The 16,232-nt window shown below is 43.1% G+C and overlaps 1 protein-coding gene and 1 long non-coding RNA gene across 2 annotated transcripts; one reads left to right on the top strand and one right to left on the bottom strand.

The window, feature by feature from the left end:
- The first annotated feature begins 6 nt into the window (after nt 1-6).
- Nucleotides 7-1,795, top strand: LOC116216282. The gene is made up of 2 exons (XR_004158749.1): nt 7-201; nt 624-1,795. It is a non-coding gene; the product is annotated as an uncharacterized LOC116216282 (long non-coding RNA).
- POLR1B (RNA polymerase I subunit B) lies at nt 626-16,226 on the bottom strand. Its single transcript, XM_010706561.2, has 15 exons — nt 16,181-16,226; nt 15,931-16,098; nt 14,355-14,501; nt 13,431-13,563; nt 12,277-12,413; nt 10,552-10,775; nt 9,029-9,200; nt 7,853-8,024; nt 7,265-7,546; nt 6,565-6,698; nt 5,958-6,128; nt 5,199-5,355; nt 3,919-4,115; nt 3,272-3,525; nt 626-1,508 (listed from the first exon to the last, which is right to left on the bottom strand). Exons 3-15 carry the CDS (start codon nt 14,427-14,429, stop codon nt 626-628), a joined length of 2,991 nt encoding a protein of 996 aa, XP_010704863.1. The 5' UTR covers nt 14,430-14,501; nt 15,931-16,098; nt 16,181-16,226.
- Between the last annotated feature and the right edge of the window lie 6 nt (nt 16,227-16,232).

The raw sequence follows: 16,232 nt of genomic DNA, 5'->3' as shown, positions 1-16,232 counted from the left end.
AAAGAAACATATAAAGAACTCTTAACAAGAAGTATAAAAATCTCCTCGGTGCCAACCAGACGAGGCTCATACAGAAGGAGGGGCCACAGCCACGGCTGGGGCATAGGGACATAGTCTGCCCCAGGGCTGTACTACTGCCCTAGGGCTGTGAACCTGCTTGTGGCTGTGCATCTCTACGACCTGAGAAGCGCTGGAGCCAAGGTAAGAGCTGGGCTGGAAAAGCCATCTGCTTTCTTGTTTGGATCAAAATATTGAAATAAAAAATAAAATAATGACAAAAAAGTGCAATGCACTGTCACTCCCAGCATTCACTTCATGCTGTTTGTGACCTATTCATCTTTGCAGCTGCTGCCAGCTTTCAGTGAACAAAAAACTCTCACCGCTTTCAAGCCGGTGGCCTATAGGAACAGTGATCTGCTTGATTTCCACACACGTTGCAATAGCAATCTTTTACAACGTGCAAACAAACACCACTGGGACCGCATTTCTGCACGATGCGGCTTCACCCCATCACAACACAAACATGAAGTTAACCTTGTAACTGACAAACCTGAGAACTTAACCCTTGAAACCCATAGAGGGCAAAGGCAGAACTAAGGCGTGCTTCCTTCCTCTCACTGCAGGATTACTGCTCCAGCGTGAGCCTTAGCTTGATGTTCATGGCTGCCAGCTCTGCCAAGAAGTACCGGAAGACGTGGGGCACTGGGATGACCTGGATGGTGTCCATCCTGCCACAGAGCATGCAGGAATACCTCCTGTTGCTTGCCACGGAGGAAGGCGGTGGGCGCTGGAGCAGAGGAGATAACATGCTGCCGCAGCTTGTGCAAACATAGGCTTCAGAGCCATCAGAGCAGCTGAACAGGCGGTCGTGCAGCAGGAAGGAGGTGCCATGAGCCAACAACGCATCACGCTCCATCTCGCCAAAGCGAATCCCCCCTTCCACATTCCTCCCCTTGACAGGCTGGTTAGTGACAGAATCCCGGGGTCCTGTTGTCCTCACCTGGAACTTGTCGGAGACCATGTGGCGCAGGCGCTGGTAGTACACGACTCCCACAAAGATGTCTGCCTCCAGCTCCACGCCACTGATTCCACTGTACATCTTTTCGGTCCCAAAGAAGTTATAGCCCGCGCTCACCAGAGTCTCACCAAAGTACTTCAAGGCAGAGTTTTTCTCTGTGAAGGTGAAGGGAGTGGCATCGTAGTAGGCGCCGTGCAGTGCTGCTGACTTCCCCGCCATGCTCTCAATTAACATCCCGATGGTCATACGGGAGGGGAACCCATGGGGGTTGAAGAGGATGTCTGGAACCATCCCATTCTCCGTGAACGGCATGTCTTCAACAGGCCAGAGCTGGCTCAGGATGCCCTTCTGCCCATGGCGGCTGGCAAATTTGTCTCCAACAGTTGGGTTTCGAGGAACTCTCACGGTGATGCAAGCCTTCTTGAATTTCCCAGTGCCACGGTCATTACTGCACAGCTTGATGTTGTCTACAATGCCAACTTCTTTATTCCTGTGTAGGCAGAAAAACATTCACAGCAAAGGTATCAGATATGCTCATGACTTTGAAATGAAGCAAAGAAACCAACCCACTTTTAAGTCCAATAAAGAGCTCCACATTTTTTGAAGAATATCGTTCAGGGAAATCAGACTGCATAAGAATTAGAGCACAGCAGCCAAACAAAGGTAGCAAACAAAGGTATGCCATTTGTTTGCTGTTTCTAATGCTAGCAGCACAACTGCAACTTCCCTATGATGAGGTAATGTGTCGTCCATATAATAAAGTCAAAATTATTTAAACCTGGTTCATCAGTACTATCAGACATGCCAATTGTTTTCTTTCAAGGCAGCACTTTCCTACACAATACATTAACACTGCCTTAACTGGGGGGATGCTAGCATAGATGAACAGTTCAGGGCAAAGTTGAGAGGAAAGCTCAGGAGCAGATAGCAAAAGCACAAGGGCAGCTGAGTGGGCCTTTGCCAACAGGTGTTCAGGGTTACGCTGCTGTTTCAAGTGAACCCTCAGCAGATGTTTCATATGCTAGATGTCTGTTGCACACTTAACTCCTGTCACAGAGCTTGCAGCCCAAACTCTCAAGGAATGAATACATTTCGACCACATTACAACAGGGGTAGTTTTTTCTTTGTCCTCTGAAGTCCCTTCACAACTTGCAGAAGGCCTGCACTTATTAGCTTCTGTTTTACAGCTATTCTTCTACTGTGCCAAAATGCAACCACAGTATAGGCCATCCTAAAACAACAACAAAACCACTCAAAAATTGCTTCATAAGCCTCTTCCCAGCTTCATGAAAGTTCTGAGTCAAAGCCTCTGCTCTCCACCCCTTCCAACCCAAGTTTAAGATCCAAGCAGCACAGTTAAGACAGTAGGGAGAACTGTCCCTTCAGGTTGCAGGATCTCTGGGGAAACTTGGGGCATGAGCCAACACTGAGAGCAGGAAACCTCCCCATAGGAACCTAAATAGTTACCTCATTTAGAACTGTAATGAACAATTGCTGCAGAGTACACAGGCAAAATGGCTCTCTGGGTAAGGAACCTGAACTAAGGTGAGGCTAGCATAAAAGAGCTGTCAAACAGGAATACAGAGTAGGGAGCCAAAACAGGATTCACAAGCGGAAGGAGCATAAAGCTGAGCTGACAGCATCAAGTTCTGGCAATCCTCACTGCCACGTACTGAATCTCTGCTCTGCTCTACAACCAGCAATCTCTCCAGTGCAGTTTCAATGCACTCATTGTATAGTATTAACAGATAGCTTTCCCAGTAAGACTGGTTATTCTGTTATCCAATTAGCTTATCCAATAAGCTAATGAATAACTAAATAGTATGATCCTCACTCTATAAATGGTGCGGGTAGGGCATGATGTTGTATTGACAAGTTTCTGGCAAGAGACTGGCAAGTCTCTGGGGACCAAGAACCCAATTCAGTTAACACAATACTGCAGAAAATGACAGAGATGGACAAAGTAACAATATTGGGGGACAGCAAAACATTTCTGCAAGTTCTCTCTTTTTACCATTCCTAGCCTTATATCCTAGATGCTGCAGCTCTTCAGCATACAGTGACTCCAAGCCACAAAACATGCATCAATTTATGCTCCATAAACACACAGATACCTTAAGTGCTATGCGAGGAGAAAAGGCAACACCTAAAAGAGCAGCTGATCAGGGTCCACTACTCCATATGTTTGGACACAGGAGGAACAGGGTCCACTACTCCATATGTTTGGACACAGGAGGAACAAGCTGAACTTACTGGTAGTACACAGTGAAGGTCTCCCCTGTGTTGAGGTTCATATAGCTGTAGAATGGGTCCCCGGGCTGCAGGATGGAGCCAACAAAAGGCAGTCCATCAGCATCCAACTTCTCCTTAATGTTTGGGTCCCCAGGCCTGATACCAAATACTAAATTATCACCTCCCCTGCTAGCTTTAAGGGAAAGGTCAATGCTCTCCATCTTGATAACACTTCCGTAAGCAAACCCTCTCTCCCAAGAAGATTTGTTCACAATCTAAGAGAAAGAAAAAAAGGCTGTTAAAAACTTGTAAAAGCATTTCCATTCTGATCTGATGCACACCTTTTAACAACACCTTCCTACATTAAAAAAAACCCAAACACCTCCCAGCCAATCATCACTCCAACTCAGGTCTCCTCCAATCCCTCTTTTTTTTCTTTTTTTTAAATCAGTGCTGGAAGCCCATAGCCTTGCACAAGGGAGCTCTGCTCTACTTTGACTACCCTGAACATTACTGCAGAAGGTGCTTAACAGCTGAGCTCCTGTATCAATTCTAATGGAACTGACTAGCAAAAGCAGAAAAAGGGCTCTTCTCAACTGCATACCACTCTTCTTTACAATTGTCCATGCTAAATTCCTTTGCAGGACAGTGTAATTCCTTACACTTACCATTGCATCTTCCATGTCATAGCCACTATAGGAGATGACAGCCACAACTGAATTGGTACCGACTGGGTAGCTGTCCATACCATAATAGTCATACATTCTGGGCCTCACCAGAGGGCTCTGAGGGGTATGGAGGAGGTACAACTTGTTATCTGAGCGGTCCTTGTAGTTATACACTGGAAACCCCATGGTTTGCTTTCCTATAAAGAAAGAAAGTTGCATTTACACAGGATCAGTTCAAAGTTAAATAGTGTTCTGTCCTCCAGAATTATTATTTAATAACTGCCCTAAGTCCAGCTAAAAAAGTTTCTATGAACCACACACAATAATTAAATTCCCTTCACATCACTACGTAAAGGATTTTTCTAATTGTGTCCTTCCTGCAATTTCAAGCCTCCAATAAAGTGTTGTTTTTTTTTTTCCTATTGACAGTACAAACACACTGGCAGTAAAAAAAGCTTTTGAACACAGTCACATCAGTACTTTCAGATAAGTATGAAAAAGCAGTAGCATATTAAGGGCACCTTTCTAGTAACCTTGTTAGAAATGCAATATGCTGTGGAGCAGCACTCTCATAGTTTCTACCTCTTAGCCTGGCTTTTTTTTGCTTTAAATAAGTTTCTTGCAAATCACTTGCTTGTCAACTAATTGAAACGCCATCTATGTACCATATCCCAATTGCCTGCAGACAACCAAGTTAGTCAAATCACTGGCAGAAAAAACAAAAAAGAATTGCTGCCATGGTACCATTTTAATATCCTGCAACAAATGTCCAGTAACTGCTCTCTCAAAAGCTGCAGTCACAGTGACAGTGCAGTCAGTGAAAACAGGTGCAAAGAAACCCCCACCACTTCAGAGCATTTACCCTTGCTGCTTGTGAGAAGCAGGTCAACCTCTGCCAGCTGGGGGATGAGAGGACTCCTGCCAGCACAGTTGTTAATACTGACACTCCCAAGCAGCTGGTGCAGTGCCCCCACACTAATCTGTATGATCAACAACCTCAAATTTAAAAAGAAAAAGCCTACAAAAAAAAACCTCAAACAACTTGGCAAAGAATTTAAGGCACTGTGAGCACTACAATTTAGAACTGCCCACTGGAAGGCTGCCTGGATGATAAGCTTGATTTCTTTAACAGTCACTTATTTCATGGCAATCAACTTCAGAGCTGTAAGAACTGCTGGGAAGAGTTGCTATGTGGAAACACGGGGATACACATGCCAGAGATTTCCCCCCCCCCTCTTCCTTGTTTGGAGACTTGCAGCTGTAGGTACTACAGAACTTACCCATCTGGCACTGGTACATGTTTCGAGGACTTTGGTTGTGGTCAGAGAAGGGGATGAGGTTGGCCACCACGCTCAGAATGCTGTGAGGAAAGAGCTCCTGGTGGGTGGTGACTCCAGGCACAACGTCTGACTCCATGGTGGCCACGTTCATGAAGACCTGCAAGAATCACATTGGACAGGTTGGACAGAAAGCAAGACAAAGCTGCTAGCGACAAAGCCTAGTGACTTTTCAATTTCAGTTTCAGCTGTGGTTGCTGACTGTACCTTAGCACAGGCAAGAAAAACACCAGACAACTACTGAACTACTTTACCACAATCACAGACAATTGCAAGGAAAGCAAGTCTGAAAGTACGAAACTGCGATACGCATCGCACTTCCTCTCTCTCATCTTAATTGTTCCAACTTATCAAGTTCCCAGGCAAGCCACTACTTGGCTGCTCACTGGCAATTTGCAGAACGTGACATAAGAAGTGATGAGACAGTGAGCATTTATCTAAGGAAACTTTCACTACGTTCATACTGAAAGCAGACTTCAGAACTTGAAAAAGACTTCTCCAGTCTACCTCTAAGAAAAGTACGAAGAACTCATTAGCTAGAAATGAGAAAACCCTTCTGCCACCTATTCCAGCTCTTCAGCACAAGTTACCTATGTCCTATTCTCAGCTCCTTTGACAAACACTTCACAAAATACTGCTTCTGATGCAGGATAGTGCTGTAATAGTCAGCATTTAATAATAACTGAAATATGCAAAACCTACCTGTTCCAGAGTACCAATCCATTCCTTCCTTCCATACAGCAGGTTTTTGACAGGCCGCACCATTCGACAAGGGGTAGTGAAGATGAACAACCCAGGATACAGACTGGGTTTTCCTGTCATTGGGATAAGGACCACTTCTGCCCGTGCAGGAAATCTCTTCTCTTGTGTTATCTGTTTGTGTAAAGGAATATTAATTTAGGAATACAAAACAATATTATTTTAGTTAAGCTGCACCCTACAGGCTAGGTTAACACCCACAATGGAAATACCAACCACTGATCCACGGATGTAGCTATTAACATAAAATGGCGAAGAGCAAATTTAGAAGGTATTTCTAGCAATATCTCCACCAAGAATACTTCTACCATGCTAAAAAAAAAAAAAGTTCTCATAACAATGGCAACATCATAAACCAAGAGCAAACTTAGAAAAAATACAAGAAAAACCAAAAAGCCTAACACTAACATGCAGGCAAAGATAAATGATTATGTCAGACTTAAAAGACAGATAGAAGTTAGGCTTCTTTAGAACTCTGGAGTCTTTTGGTTTATTTCTGGCCACTGCATATGGAGCACGTTTAGGCAAATCACATTTTAAAGAAGACAACCTTGAATCGCCGGAGGGCTTCTGCAACCTGAGGAGCCAGGTCCCACTCGACCCAGCCCACCACTGCACCGTCCAGCACCACGCGGTAGCACTCAGCGTACGGCTTGCTTGGGGTCGCATCAATGGGGACAACACCTGTCAGAGATTGAGGCAGGAGAGGGAACAGCCAAAAAAGCACATAAATGTACGTTATTTCTGCAGGAAGCCTCAATCCACATAAAACAGCTTTATGAGCCATGAGAAAAATTCAGAACATCTGGACAGGGCAAAGCGGTAGATGAGCCTTGATGGAAAACATAAAACGTGCACAACTGAGAATGCCATTTCCCATCCAGTCCCAGCACACTTCTGAATGAAACAAGATTCCCATCACTGTGCTAATCACTAGAGGAGCTGCAATTTAATTCAAGTTATCAGCAACACGATGAAGTCAATGGTTTGTCCAATTTCTCTGAGCCTGCCCTGTGCGGGTGAACATCTTCAGCTCTACAGCTAAGAGACATTTATTTTGAACTTCACGCTCTCCAGAAGGTTGACATGCCTGAATAAGCAAATCCTAAATTAAGCAGAAGCAGAGTAAGAACAGGTTTACCTCGATTTACAGTAATGGTATCTGGAGAACATTTTCTAGATATGGGTTCGTAGGGCAGAAAGTGAAAAGGAAGATTGCTTCATTAGATAATTTAGCCAGTAAACTGTACCTAGAGCACATAACAGAGGTGGAAGGTCTGTCACAGGAACCATCTCTGTCACTATTTCACACACAGCTGTCATGTGGTTCATCAGACCGCAGGGCTCTCCATCGGGGGTGTCCACTGGGCACAGGAACCCCCAGGACTCCGGCAGCAGTTTGCGTACTGTGGTAGTTCTCATCTGGGCAAACGCCGACCCTCTGTGTATGCAGCGGAAATGCGAAAGGTAGCGAACAAAATTCAGCTTGTCCCCCACCACACACAGACCGCTGTCCTGCAGCATGCCCAGGCCTGAGGAACAAGATGGAGATTTACATCAGGATGTCACTCAGACGGCTGTTTCCTATTTTCCACTAACAAGACCTAAGTACTTAAGCAACTCAGTGAACTGTAGGAGGTCCTGAGACTATAAATTCACTGCTTGAGGACGCATTTCCTCTTTCTCTCAACCAGCCTTTTCCCATACCACTGTCTTTGTTAATTCAGTTACAGTGGACAATGTCTGCATTCAAGTTGCTTTTAATTAAAAGTTTGGTTTTAAGTTGTTTCTCACACTTTAGCAGGTAAAAAAAGGGCTTCTTAAACCTTACGACTTACCGGTCTTAGATCGCAGGTTACCAGTTGCAAGAAGATACTCAAATGACTTGGTAACATCTGTGGTCAGGCTGAACGCCTTCATCAAGCTGTCTGTATTGATGTTGATATCGGCCTTTTCTGTTCTCTTCTCCAAAATGAATTTAACAGATTGCAACCAGTTCTCAAGCCTCTCCTGCGGTTTAAGAATGTGACACTCAATTTAAAGCAGGAACACAGACACTCTAATGACTGTCTCATCATTATCTATACAACAGAAACCTAGTCTATGTAGAATCTTTGCATTTACAGACCAGACTGCTCATTCCTCTGTTTATCTGATGGGACCAGGCAGGACAGCAAGCTTTTCTGGTTCCTAGTGCCAGTTTCAGAAAGCACTACAATGCTTCACATAATTCACTTTTTATTCTCTTTCTACAGCCATTGAAACCAATCAAGTAGTAGAGAAATTTTAGAATTGTTTCAACAAAACAGTGCTAAAGAAGATTTTGGCTAAAATGGCAAAGAAAGACTAAGAGTTATCTAGTAACTCAGGGAACTATTATTACTTGGAGCTGACAAATCTCACTTCTGAGCAATATTTTCCTTCTGGCATTCTACAATGAGGAAATGCCAGAAATAACTTGAATTCACAATGAACTGGAATAGTTTAGGAAGCTGCACTTTTACATCACCAGTAATAAAATAACTGCATAAATTGGAAGTACACCACTGACTTCTTGATCTGTAAAAGAATTCAAAGACAGGTACAAACAACAATATAAATCACTGATTTTCAGAGAAAGAGGATGGGGCAGTTATCTACTTGCACATTTGCTGTGTGACACAGCAGGAGCACCACAAAGAGGCAGATCTTTATTATTACTGTATCAACTGACACAACAGCAATACGCTGTTTCAAAACTCTCCTGGGCTGGTATTTCTCCTTCCCCAGACTCCAACCCTGAACTTTCATTTGCTCTCGAAGGCCCTGAAGCTCTTCACTCCAGATATTACACAGGCTGCTCTTTAGCGTATTTAGTGCTGTGCTGCACTGCACTAGATCCAGCATACCCTCAAGTCTTTGTGATATACCTAGGCTTCCTGCTCTTCAGTTTGGCTTTGCATTTCTCTCATCTCCTTGGCCACTGTAGGTCCCTGTCTGGATGACCACTCCATACAATGGCCTTATGACCTTACCTTTAGGAACATAAGGAAAAGCTGTCCTGCGGTAAGCACTTCTTGATTCATCAGACTGTCTGGATTATCCTCCATGCACTCCCCTTTGGCAAAAGCATACAGCTTCCGGGTCATCATACAAAGCAAGTAGAATTTTTCAGTTCTGTCTGTCAAGTGTATGCAGATACACTTGCTGGAGGGAGAGAAAGAAGGACAATTAACACCACCCCATCACGCCAGCTGTTCTTCACATTACTGCTAAATAATATCAAAATCTTGATCAGACAAAGGTGAGCCCTGTGAAAAATTTATTTTACATATTACTATATGTCCTTACAAGTACACAGTTTACAGGCCCACTTAAGAGATGAGATTTGTACATTATTTTGCAGCAGGTATGACACCAAACACCTCTGCATAACCACATATATGTGCTCATCTCCACCCTGAAATCCAAGCTGTAGACTAGTAACAGATCACGGAACACTGCAATCAAATCCTTGTGTGGAAACGTGTGCTGAATGATTTTAATGCAAGCTACAAAGCTGCTAAACTGCCTTCCAAGACAACAGAGATAACCTGCTTTCCAAGATGTAAGCACAACCTTCCAGCATGTGAGCGAGCACGCAGGATCTGGCCACTCTGTATCTCTGCTCCATACTGCCCTCTTCTGAAGCCTCTACAACTTCACCATAAAAACATTCAAAGAAAGCTCTGGCCAGGTGGAAGTTGCAATACAAGGTACACCCCAAATAATGCTTTCCACAATTGCTCTTATCTCCACAGCGCAGACAGCTTTGACAAACAGTGTGTATGGAACATACCATGGGGGGAAAAAACACAACCAAAAAGCGCCAAAGTACTTTTTCAGTTAATAAAGAATAAAGAAAATTACAGTAAAACTTTCTTGAAATTATCCGCTCATGTTTCTCAGTACGAAGAGCTGTTCTTCCTACACTTCTAAGTGCCCCTCTGAGGCACTGAAAAGCTGCCTTCGTGTTTCTAAACACCTGATGATCACTCCTTATTTACAGGTACTCAAGGACTTGGGCATCCCAAATGATACTTTTCAAGTGCTAAAAAACTTGGTCAAAGAACTAAAATCTGTACTACCTGAAAATCAGTTGAATGGTTGTCACACTGGCAGTCTCAAACCCCTCTCTTCCATTGCTTCCTAACTTATTCCATTGAAGAAGCAAGACTTTAAAACATCCAATTCCTATCATTTAGGAGATAAGTGTAATTCTCATAATAGTTGCTAATGACTGTGTGGAACAGCAGAGAAAATGCCACAAATTACTCTAATGCTGTTCAACAAGTTGAACCTAAAGCAGTCCACACATGTAGTTGCAACCTTCCTTTCTCTAAACTCGAACAGAACAGATTATCACAATATCCTGAAATTCCACCAAGAATTGGACACTGGCTGTGTACAAAAACCATAACAATGATAGTGTGAAATAATATGGCAGAGTATTCTTAAAGTAACTTGTAATTTCAATACAATGACACAAGCATGTACTCCTAAACACACACATACGTACTTGAAAATGAAATCTGCAGCCTGTTCATTGCTGTACCACTCAGGAAGGTTGAGTTTTACTCTGAAGCTCTTTCCAAGGTATTCGAGGACGTTTTGCTGTGTGTAACAACCTGCTTCAGCTACTGCTCTTAGCATCTCAGTAACACAGTTCACGTAAAAGGTGTCGTTTTTCTTGTCTTTGACCAGCTCTTCAAAAATCTGGTAGTCTGTGAAATTAACTAATGCCTGAAAGACAAATGTGAATCAGACCAGAAATACAGTCATGGCAATGTCTGGCCATAAAACAGCAGAAGTTGGGTACCCCAACGATTTAGGTTTTCAGTCCTCTGGAAATGGAAAAATACTGTGGGATTAAGGTACTTCAAGAGTAGCACAGGGGATATGAACAAGGTGATGATCACAAGTAGTTCCAGCCTAAGGATACCCTTGGAAAAAAAACTAAATTTGCATCCTCTAACTTAACAGGCTTCTTTTGTCTCAAGTTACTCCTTATCTCCAAAGAAATCAAAAGACAGCTTAGCCCATTACAATCCACTTCAGCTTCAGCAATTCATTTTCTACAGCTCATACTTAAATCCTATGTTCTTAGCTCTTGGCATTATAATGTTTCCTAGTTGTTTAAGTCAGGGTTTAAGCAACCATACAGCTCACAAGTAACTTTGGCTGACAAACCTCCCCCATCTTTAAGCAAAATGTGTCTCACCACCACATTTAAAAAGCCTTCAAGAAACTCATGAAAAAATGGGAGCTGCATGAAAGAGACATGTAGACTTCTCTATTAAATGGCTGACGCAGGGAGCATTCTAATCCATGGAGTGATACGTGTGGAAGAATTCAAACTTCAGACAACGCAGCCTGCTTAGCTTATGACATCCTGTAAGCTAACATAGCATAATGCCCTTGCTTATTAAAACACAAGGTAATCACCTATTTCTGGCAAGTAATTTTACTGAACTAGCAGAGTGAAGAAAAAGAGAAATGAGTCACACAACTGCAACATGAACACAGCAGGCTGGAAGAACACACAAATTCCCTGAGACTGAAGACAAGCTGTGGTGCCACAGGCCACAATTTGCTCCAATGCTTCTGCTGTATAACACAGAGCTGAAGCACCCAGGCTTTGCTATTTTTAAAAGAGAAATTTGGAAAGGCTTGACTAACATCAAACTCCTGTCTGCTACTCAAAGAGCAATTTAACTGCACCCAATGTGCTCAAACTGACACTACTGGTTTTGTCTTCCAATTCTTAAATGCTTTCAGTTCCAATCAAAAACAGTATTTTATTTTTCTCCTTTAAAAAAGAAGAGAGTCAGTTTATTGGTTTCCTTTTATATGAGAACTTGACTTTAATGATTAACACTGTTACAGCCGAGGCTGACCCAAGTGTTTCTTAAACAGTCAATCAGTTTTAAAAACACTCCTAGGATCTTTCCTGTTAGGTTGCAAGCCCTTACATCCTCTATGAGCTATTAACCCACAACATTCATTAGCAGGAAGCCGTAACACCTTGGCATAAGCCTGCATGCACTTCCTCTGCTCCAACTGCACACTGCATCACATGTGCTGGCTCAGTTTGCTCTACAGTTTTCAACCAATGTCAGAAGTATGACAGAAAATACTTATTATGGAATTAGCTGCCTCTCATTAATCAAGAAAATAGAAATGCTTAGTGAAACTTCTGCATTTATTTATCACAGAAAGCATGCAACGTGCATTATTTGTTTACCTTTAAAGCAAATCCCAAGGGAAGGAAGAACAGTTCTTTCTGAAAAATGAAATTCATCATTACGCAGCCGTTTTCCAGGTAGTGAAGGTTCATGTTTATTGCACTGTGCTCATCTTTAACACAGTGCAGTACTACCCCTGCAGAAATTAAAAGAAGCAAAAGCCAATATGAGCTATGCAAGAAGTACAGACCACACTTCTGTGAGATGTCCAAGCAGGTGTGAGATGATTCAGTAGATAAACTTTTGTACTTCATGGCTGAGAATGTGAGGCAGGTAGATCTGACCACTGTCAGATCAGACTCCCATAAATACATGTAGCTAAGTTCAGTTTTAATGAACAAACATCTTTGGTCGTTGCTGAGAAGCTCAGGCGATGCCTATAGATTTTAAGAAATGGAAAACTCCATCTGTCCTGTCTCTAAATGTAGGTCCTGAGATACTGCAACACACAAATACTCTTCCCTGTTGCACTGTGGAACAAGTTTTCCCATCCCTGTAGTAAGGCAGTACATTTGAAGCACTGTTTCCTGCTCCTGTTCTGTGCTGTCCACTGCAGGATAAATCAAAATAAAACCAATGGGAACTGATTAAACTAGCACTGCCTCAAAATTCATGCATGGGGAATTAGTGTGTTCTGAAGCACCATGGTGCAGGCCAACCAGCAGCTGGTAACATCCAAGTGCAAAACTTAGGTTTTATTCAATCTGGTTTAATTAAAACTCAAATTTTACCAGTATATGCATGCAAAGTTATGAAAAAGGCAAAAATCCAGTTAATTTGTTTCATGTAAATTACATTTATCATCTTGAGGTATGGAAAACCAAATTCAGTGCCACAACCTCACTAATTTACACTGACTTCTTCAGCATGCAGGGTTCCAATTACTCCTATCACAGAACAGCAGCTCCATGTACTGCACAGCCTAAACGCCATCTCCTTCAGCACAGGCAGCTCAGAAACCACCTGAAAGGCAAGCACTTGTTTCATACTTGTATCACTATGCTGTTATCAACCCTTTGATTTCCTCTGTAGTAAAATTTACTTGAAAATATAAACATTATGCAACAACAACAAAATATCAGCCCTAATTGGTCATTCCTGTTTGTCCACAAGTAGCTTCTGGAGGGATATGGCAGGAAGCCCTTTAGCTTACCGTACTCTGTGAAACCAGGACCTCTGTTTTTCCACTTGTGTCTTGTCATCGCAAGAGGGAAATTGCGCCTGGGCATAATCAGCATTCTAATTACTTTCTCTAAGCCATTAATTATGAAGTAGCCTCCCATTTCCTGCCAGAAAGGAAAGAATGCTTTTAATGTGCTTAGATATAAAGTATCATCTTAAGTAAAATAAGAAAATGCTAGTAATATATTATAGAAACAAAGATCAAATCTCAGCAAAACAAAGATTAAAATCTCAACTATGAAACACACAAGAAATCTCAGCACTGCGTCTGGAAAGGCTGCACTCTTTGTCAGTGCACTTTAAATGTCTAAATCTAGCACTATGTACAAGGAAGGGGATTCATGTACATGCATAATACCAATAAATGTACAGCTTCCCAAATTGTGTGCCATTAGGAAAAAAAGCATTCCAGTAGCAAAGAATACTGTAAGTAAGGTAGTGCACTTGGGGGCCAGCAGCAATACACCACTGCAGATTTTCTGTTTGCTCACTCTTTTGGGAGCACAAAACATATCATTCTGTACTTACAGAACATTTATAATATTTCTGTATTAGATGATATGCTACTGGGGAGATGAAAACAGCTGTGGAAGACAACCAACAATAATAAAAAGAACCTCTTTCAATACCTATTCTCCTAATCTGCTTCCACAGAGTCATCAATGCTAGTTAGCAACAGTAGAGTCACCTGTGGGAAGCACAGGTATTGGCACAAAACAGGCCCCTGTATCCAAAGACAACTGAGACTTACTGGGACTTGCCATTCTTCAAGATGTTGTACAGAATCACCAGAACTAGTGTACATTCAGAGAATGCAAGTAAAATTTAAAATATAAACACTCAAGTCCTGGCCTAATATACCGCACATTTTCCTGATCCACAAAATCCTCATTACCTCTTCCTCCTCATGGTGCTGGATGAGCTCTTGGGGAGAAAGATTATAGAGGTTACACAATTTGGACTTCACCATGATTGGAATGTACCCTACAGGCTGTTTAATAGACCCTTGTGGAATGCCATTCAGTGACCAGCTGATGTCAACCTAAAATGATACAACACAAACAGTGAGTAAACTGAGCTTACCTTTTTCATTCCTGTTATAATAATTGTACATTTAACGTGACCACCAATCTGCCCAACCAACTGCCATCACTGTAAAGTGGTAATAATCACAACAAAAAGCTTAACTAGTAAATATCTGGGCAACATATTCTGGAAAATAGTCAGCACATGTCTACAGTTCTAGACTTGTATGATTTTCTTCTAAGTAAAGAAGCTGACAGCAAGATAAACAAAGTTGACAGAGTATAAAATACATAGCAAACAGTCCCAATATCATAGGTAGAATGGTAAGCCTTAAAAGAGCCACAGTCAGGAAAAAAATCTTGGCATTATTGCTGGATTAACACCTGGCAACATCTTAGGAATTAAGGAGGTTTAGGAATTAGAACATCTGCTGTCCCCCTCTAAATCCATGACAGCTATACACTGAAACCTCTGCATAATTCTGTCTTCACCTGAATGATGCCCAATGGTATAAAATGGCTTCTGTGCAACACGCCACTCACCAGACAACAGCACTCACCTCGGAGAACTGAGAACCTCAGAGATAACTTCATTGTGCTATTAAAAGCAATGAAAACAGGCTGATGACACACTGCTTCCCACCTTGCAGGGGCAGGGAGTAGGAAAGAACAGGAAAGACTTCCACACATCAGGCACAATAAAATGCTTTGTTCCAAGTGTCAAATGTTTACGTAGGTTGAGAAACAATTAAAAAAAAATACAGTTAGGGAGGGAAGGAGGGAAGGGAGCAACACAGGTAGGAGGAATGAAAGAATGAATGCATCTCTGGTTCAGGAAAATCCAAGAGCCAGTGGGAAAATGGTGCACAATCCGCAACTGGCCAACTTTTATGTCGGGACATTTTGCTTGCAGTCAGATTCATTGCTGCAAGTTGTATAAAGCTGGAACTGCAAGCAAGAGTCCTTGTGCAGGATGCATGCAGCATGGATGTGGCTACGTGGTGACAATGGGAAGCAAAGGAGAACGCCTGCTAGGGATGCTTCTCCAGTGGAATTTCAGAGCAATGCAAAGAACTTATGACTTTGGTTTCAGAGCCACGCTGCCTTTGGACCTATATTTCTGCGGGAAAAAGAAGAGACTTGAATCCTAATGGTCTGTGGGATGAAGGAGGCTTCCTTGCAGACCTCCTACAGAGGCTGACTGGGTTCAACATCCACCTGAGAGAAGAAGCAACATAACTGACATCTTGTGAGGGAGGAAACGGAAATAAGAACAGAGGAGACAGAGCTAAACGCAACAAAAAGCTTTTGCTGTCAGCTCGTCCAGCAGAACACCCAAGGCAGGACACAGCTCTCTCAGAAACGCTTCCCAAGCAGGCGAAACTCGGAAGGCTGAAGAAGCCGTGGCCGAGATAAGGCAACAAACCCGCGAGCGGAGGAGCTCACCGTGAGCCGCCCGCGGTAGGTGCTGCGCAGCCCCCGGCACTCGGCCGGGAACACCTTCACCTCCTGGCACAGCGTCCCCTTGGGCACCAAGGGCGGCGAGATAGCGATCCCCACCACGGTGAGCGCCAAGCGGCCGTCTTTCAGCGCCAGCTCCACCGGCGGGATGTCCTGCGAGAGACGGGTGCCCACGCGTGAGGGCGAGCTCCGGAGCGCGATCCCCGGAGGCCGCTTCCCGCCCGCCCCCCGGCACCTGCAGGGCGCGGTACACCCCCTCGCTGATGGCGTAGTTGAAGGACTCGATG

The sequence above is a fragment of the Meleagris gallopavo genome, chromosome 2 (genome assembly GCF_000146605.3).
Source record: "Meleagris gallopavo isolate NT-WF06-2002-E0010 breed Aviagen turkey brand Nicholas breeding stock chromosome 2, Turkey_5.1, whole genome shotgun sequence".
Classification (NCBI taxonomy): Eukaryota; Metazoa; Chordata; class Aves; order Galliformes; family Phasianidae; genus Meleagris; species Meleagris gallopavo.
This window is presented reverse-complemented; position numbering and strand designations above follow the sequence as displayed.

Excerpts from the sequence above, each read along its gene's own strand:
- POLR1B (XM_010706561.2), bottom strand. The coding sequence starts at position 14,429 with ATGGTGAAGTCCAAATTGTGTAACCTCTATAATCTTTCTCCCCAAGAG. Across the intron at positions 12,414-13,430 it reads TCCTGGTTTCACAGAGTACG|GGGTAGTACTGCACTGTGTT; the intron begins GTAAGCTAAAGG and ends TAATTTCTGCAG. Across the intron at positions 10,776-12,276 it reads CCTTGGGATTTGCTTTAAAG|GCATTAGTTAATTTCACAGA; the intron begins GTAAACAAATAA and ends TTTGTCTTTCAG.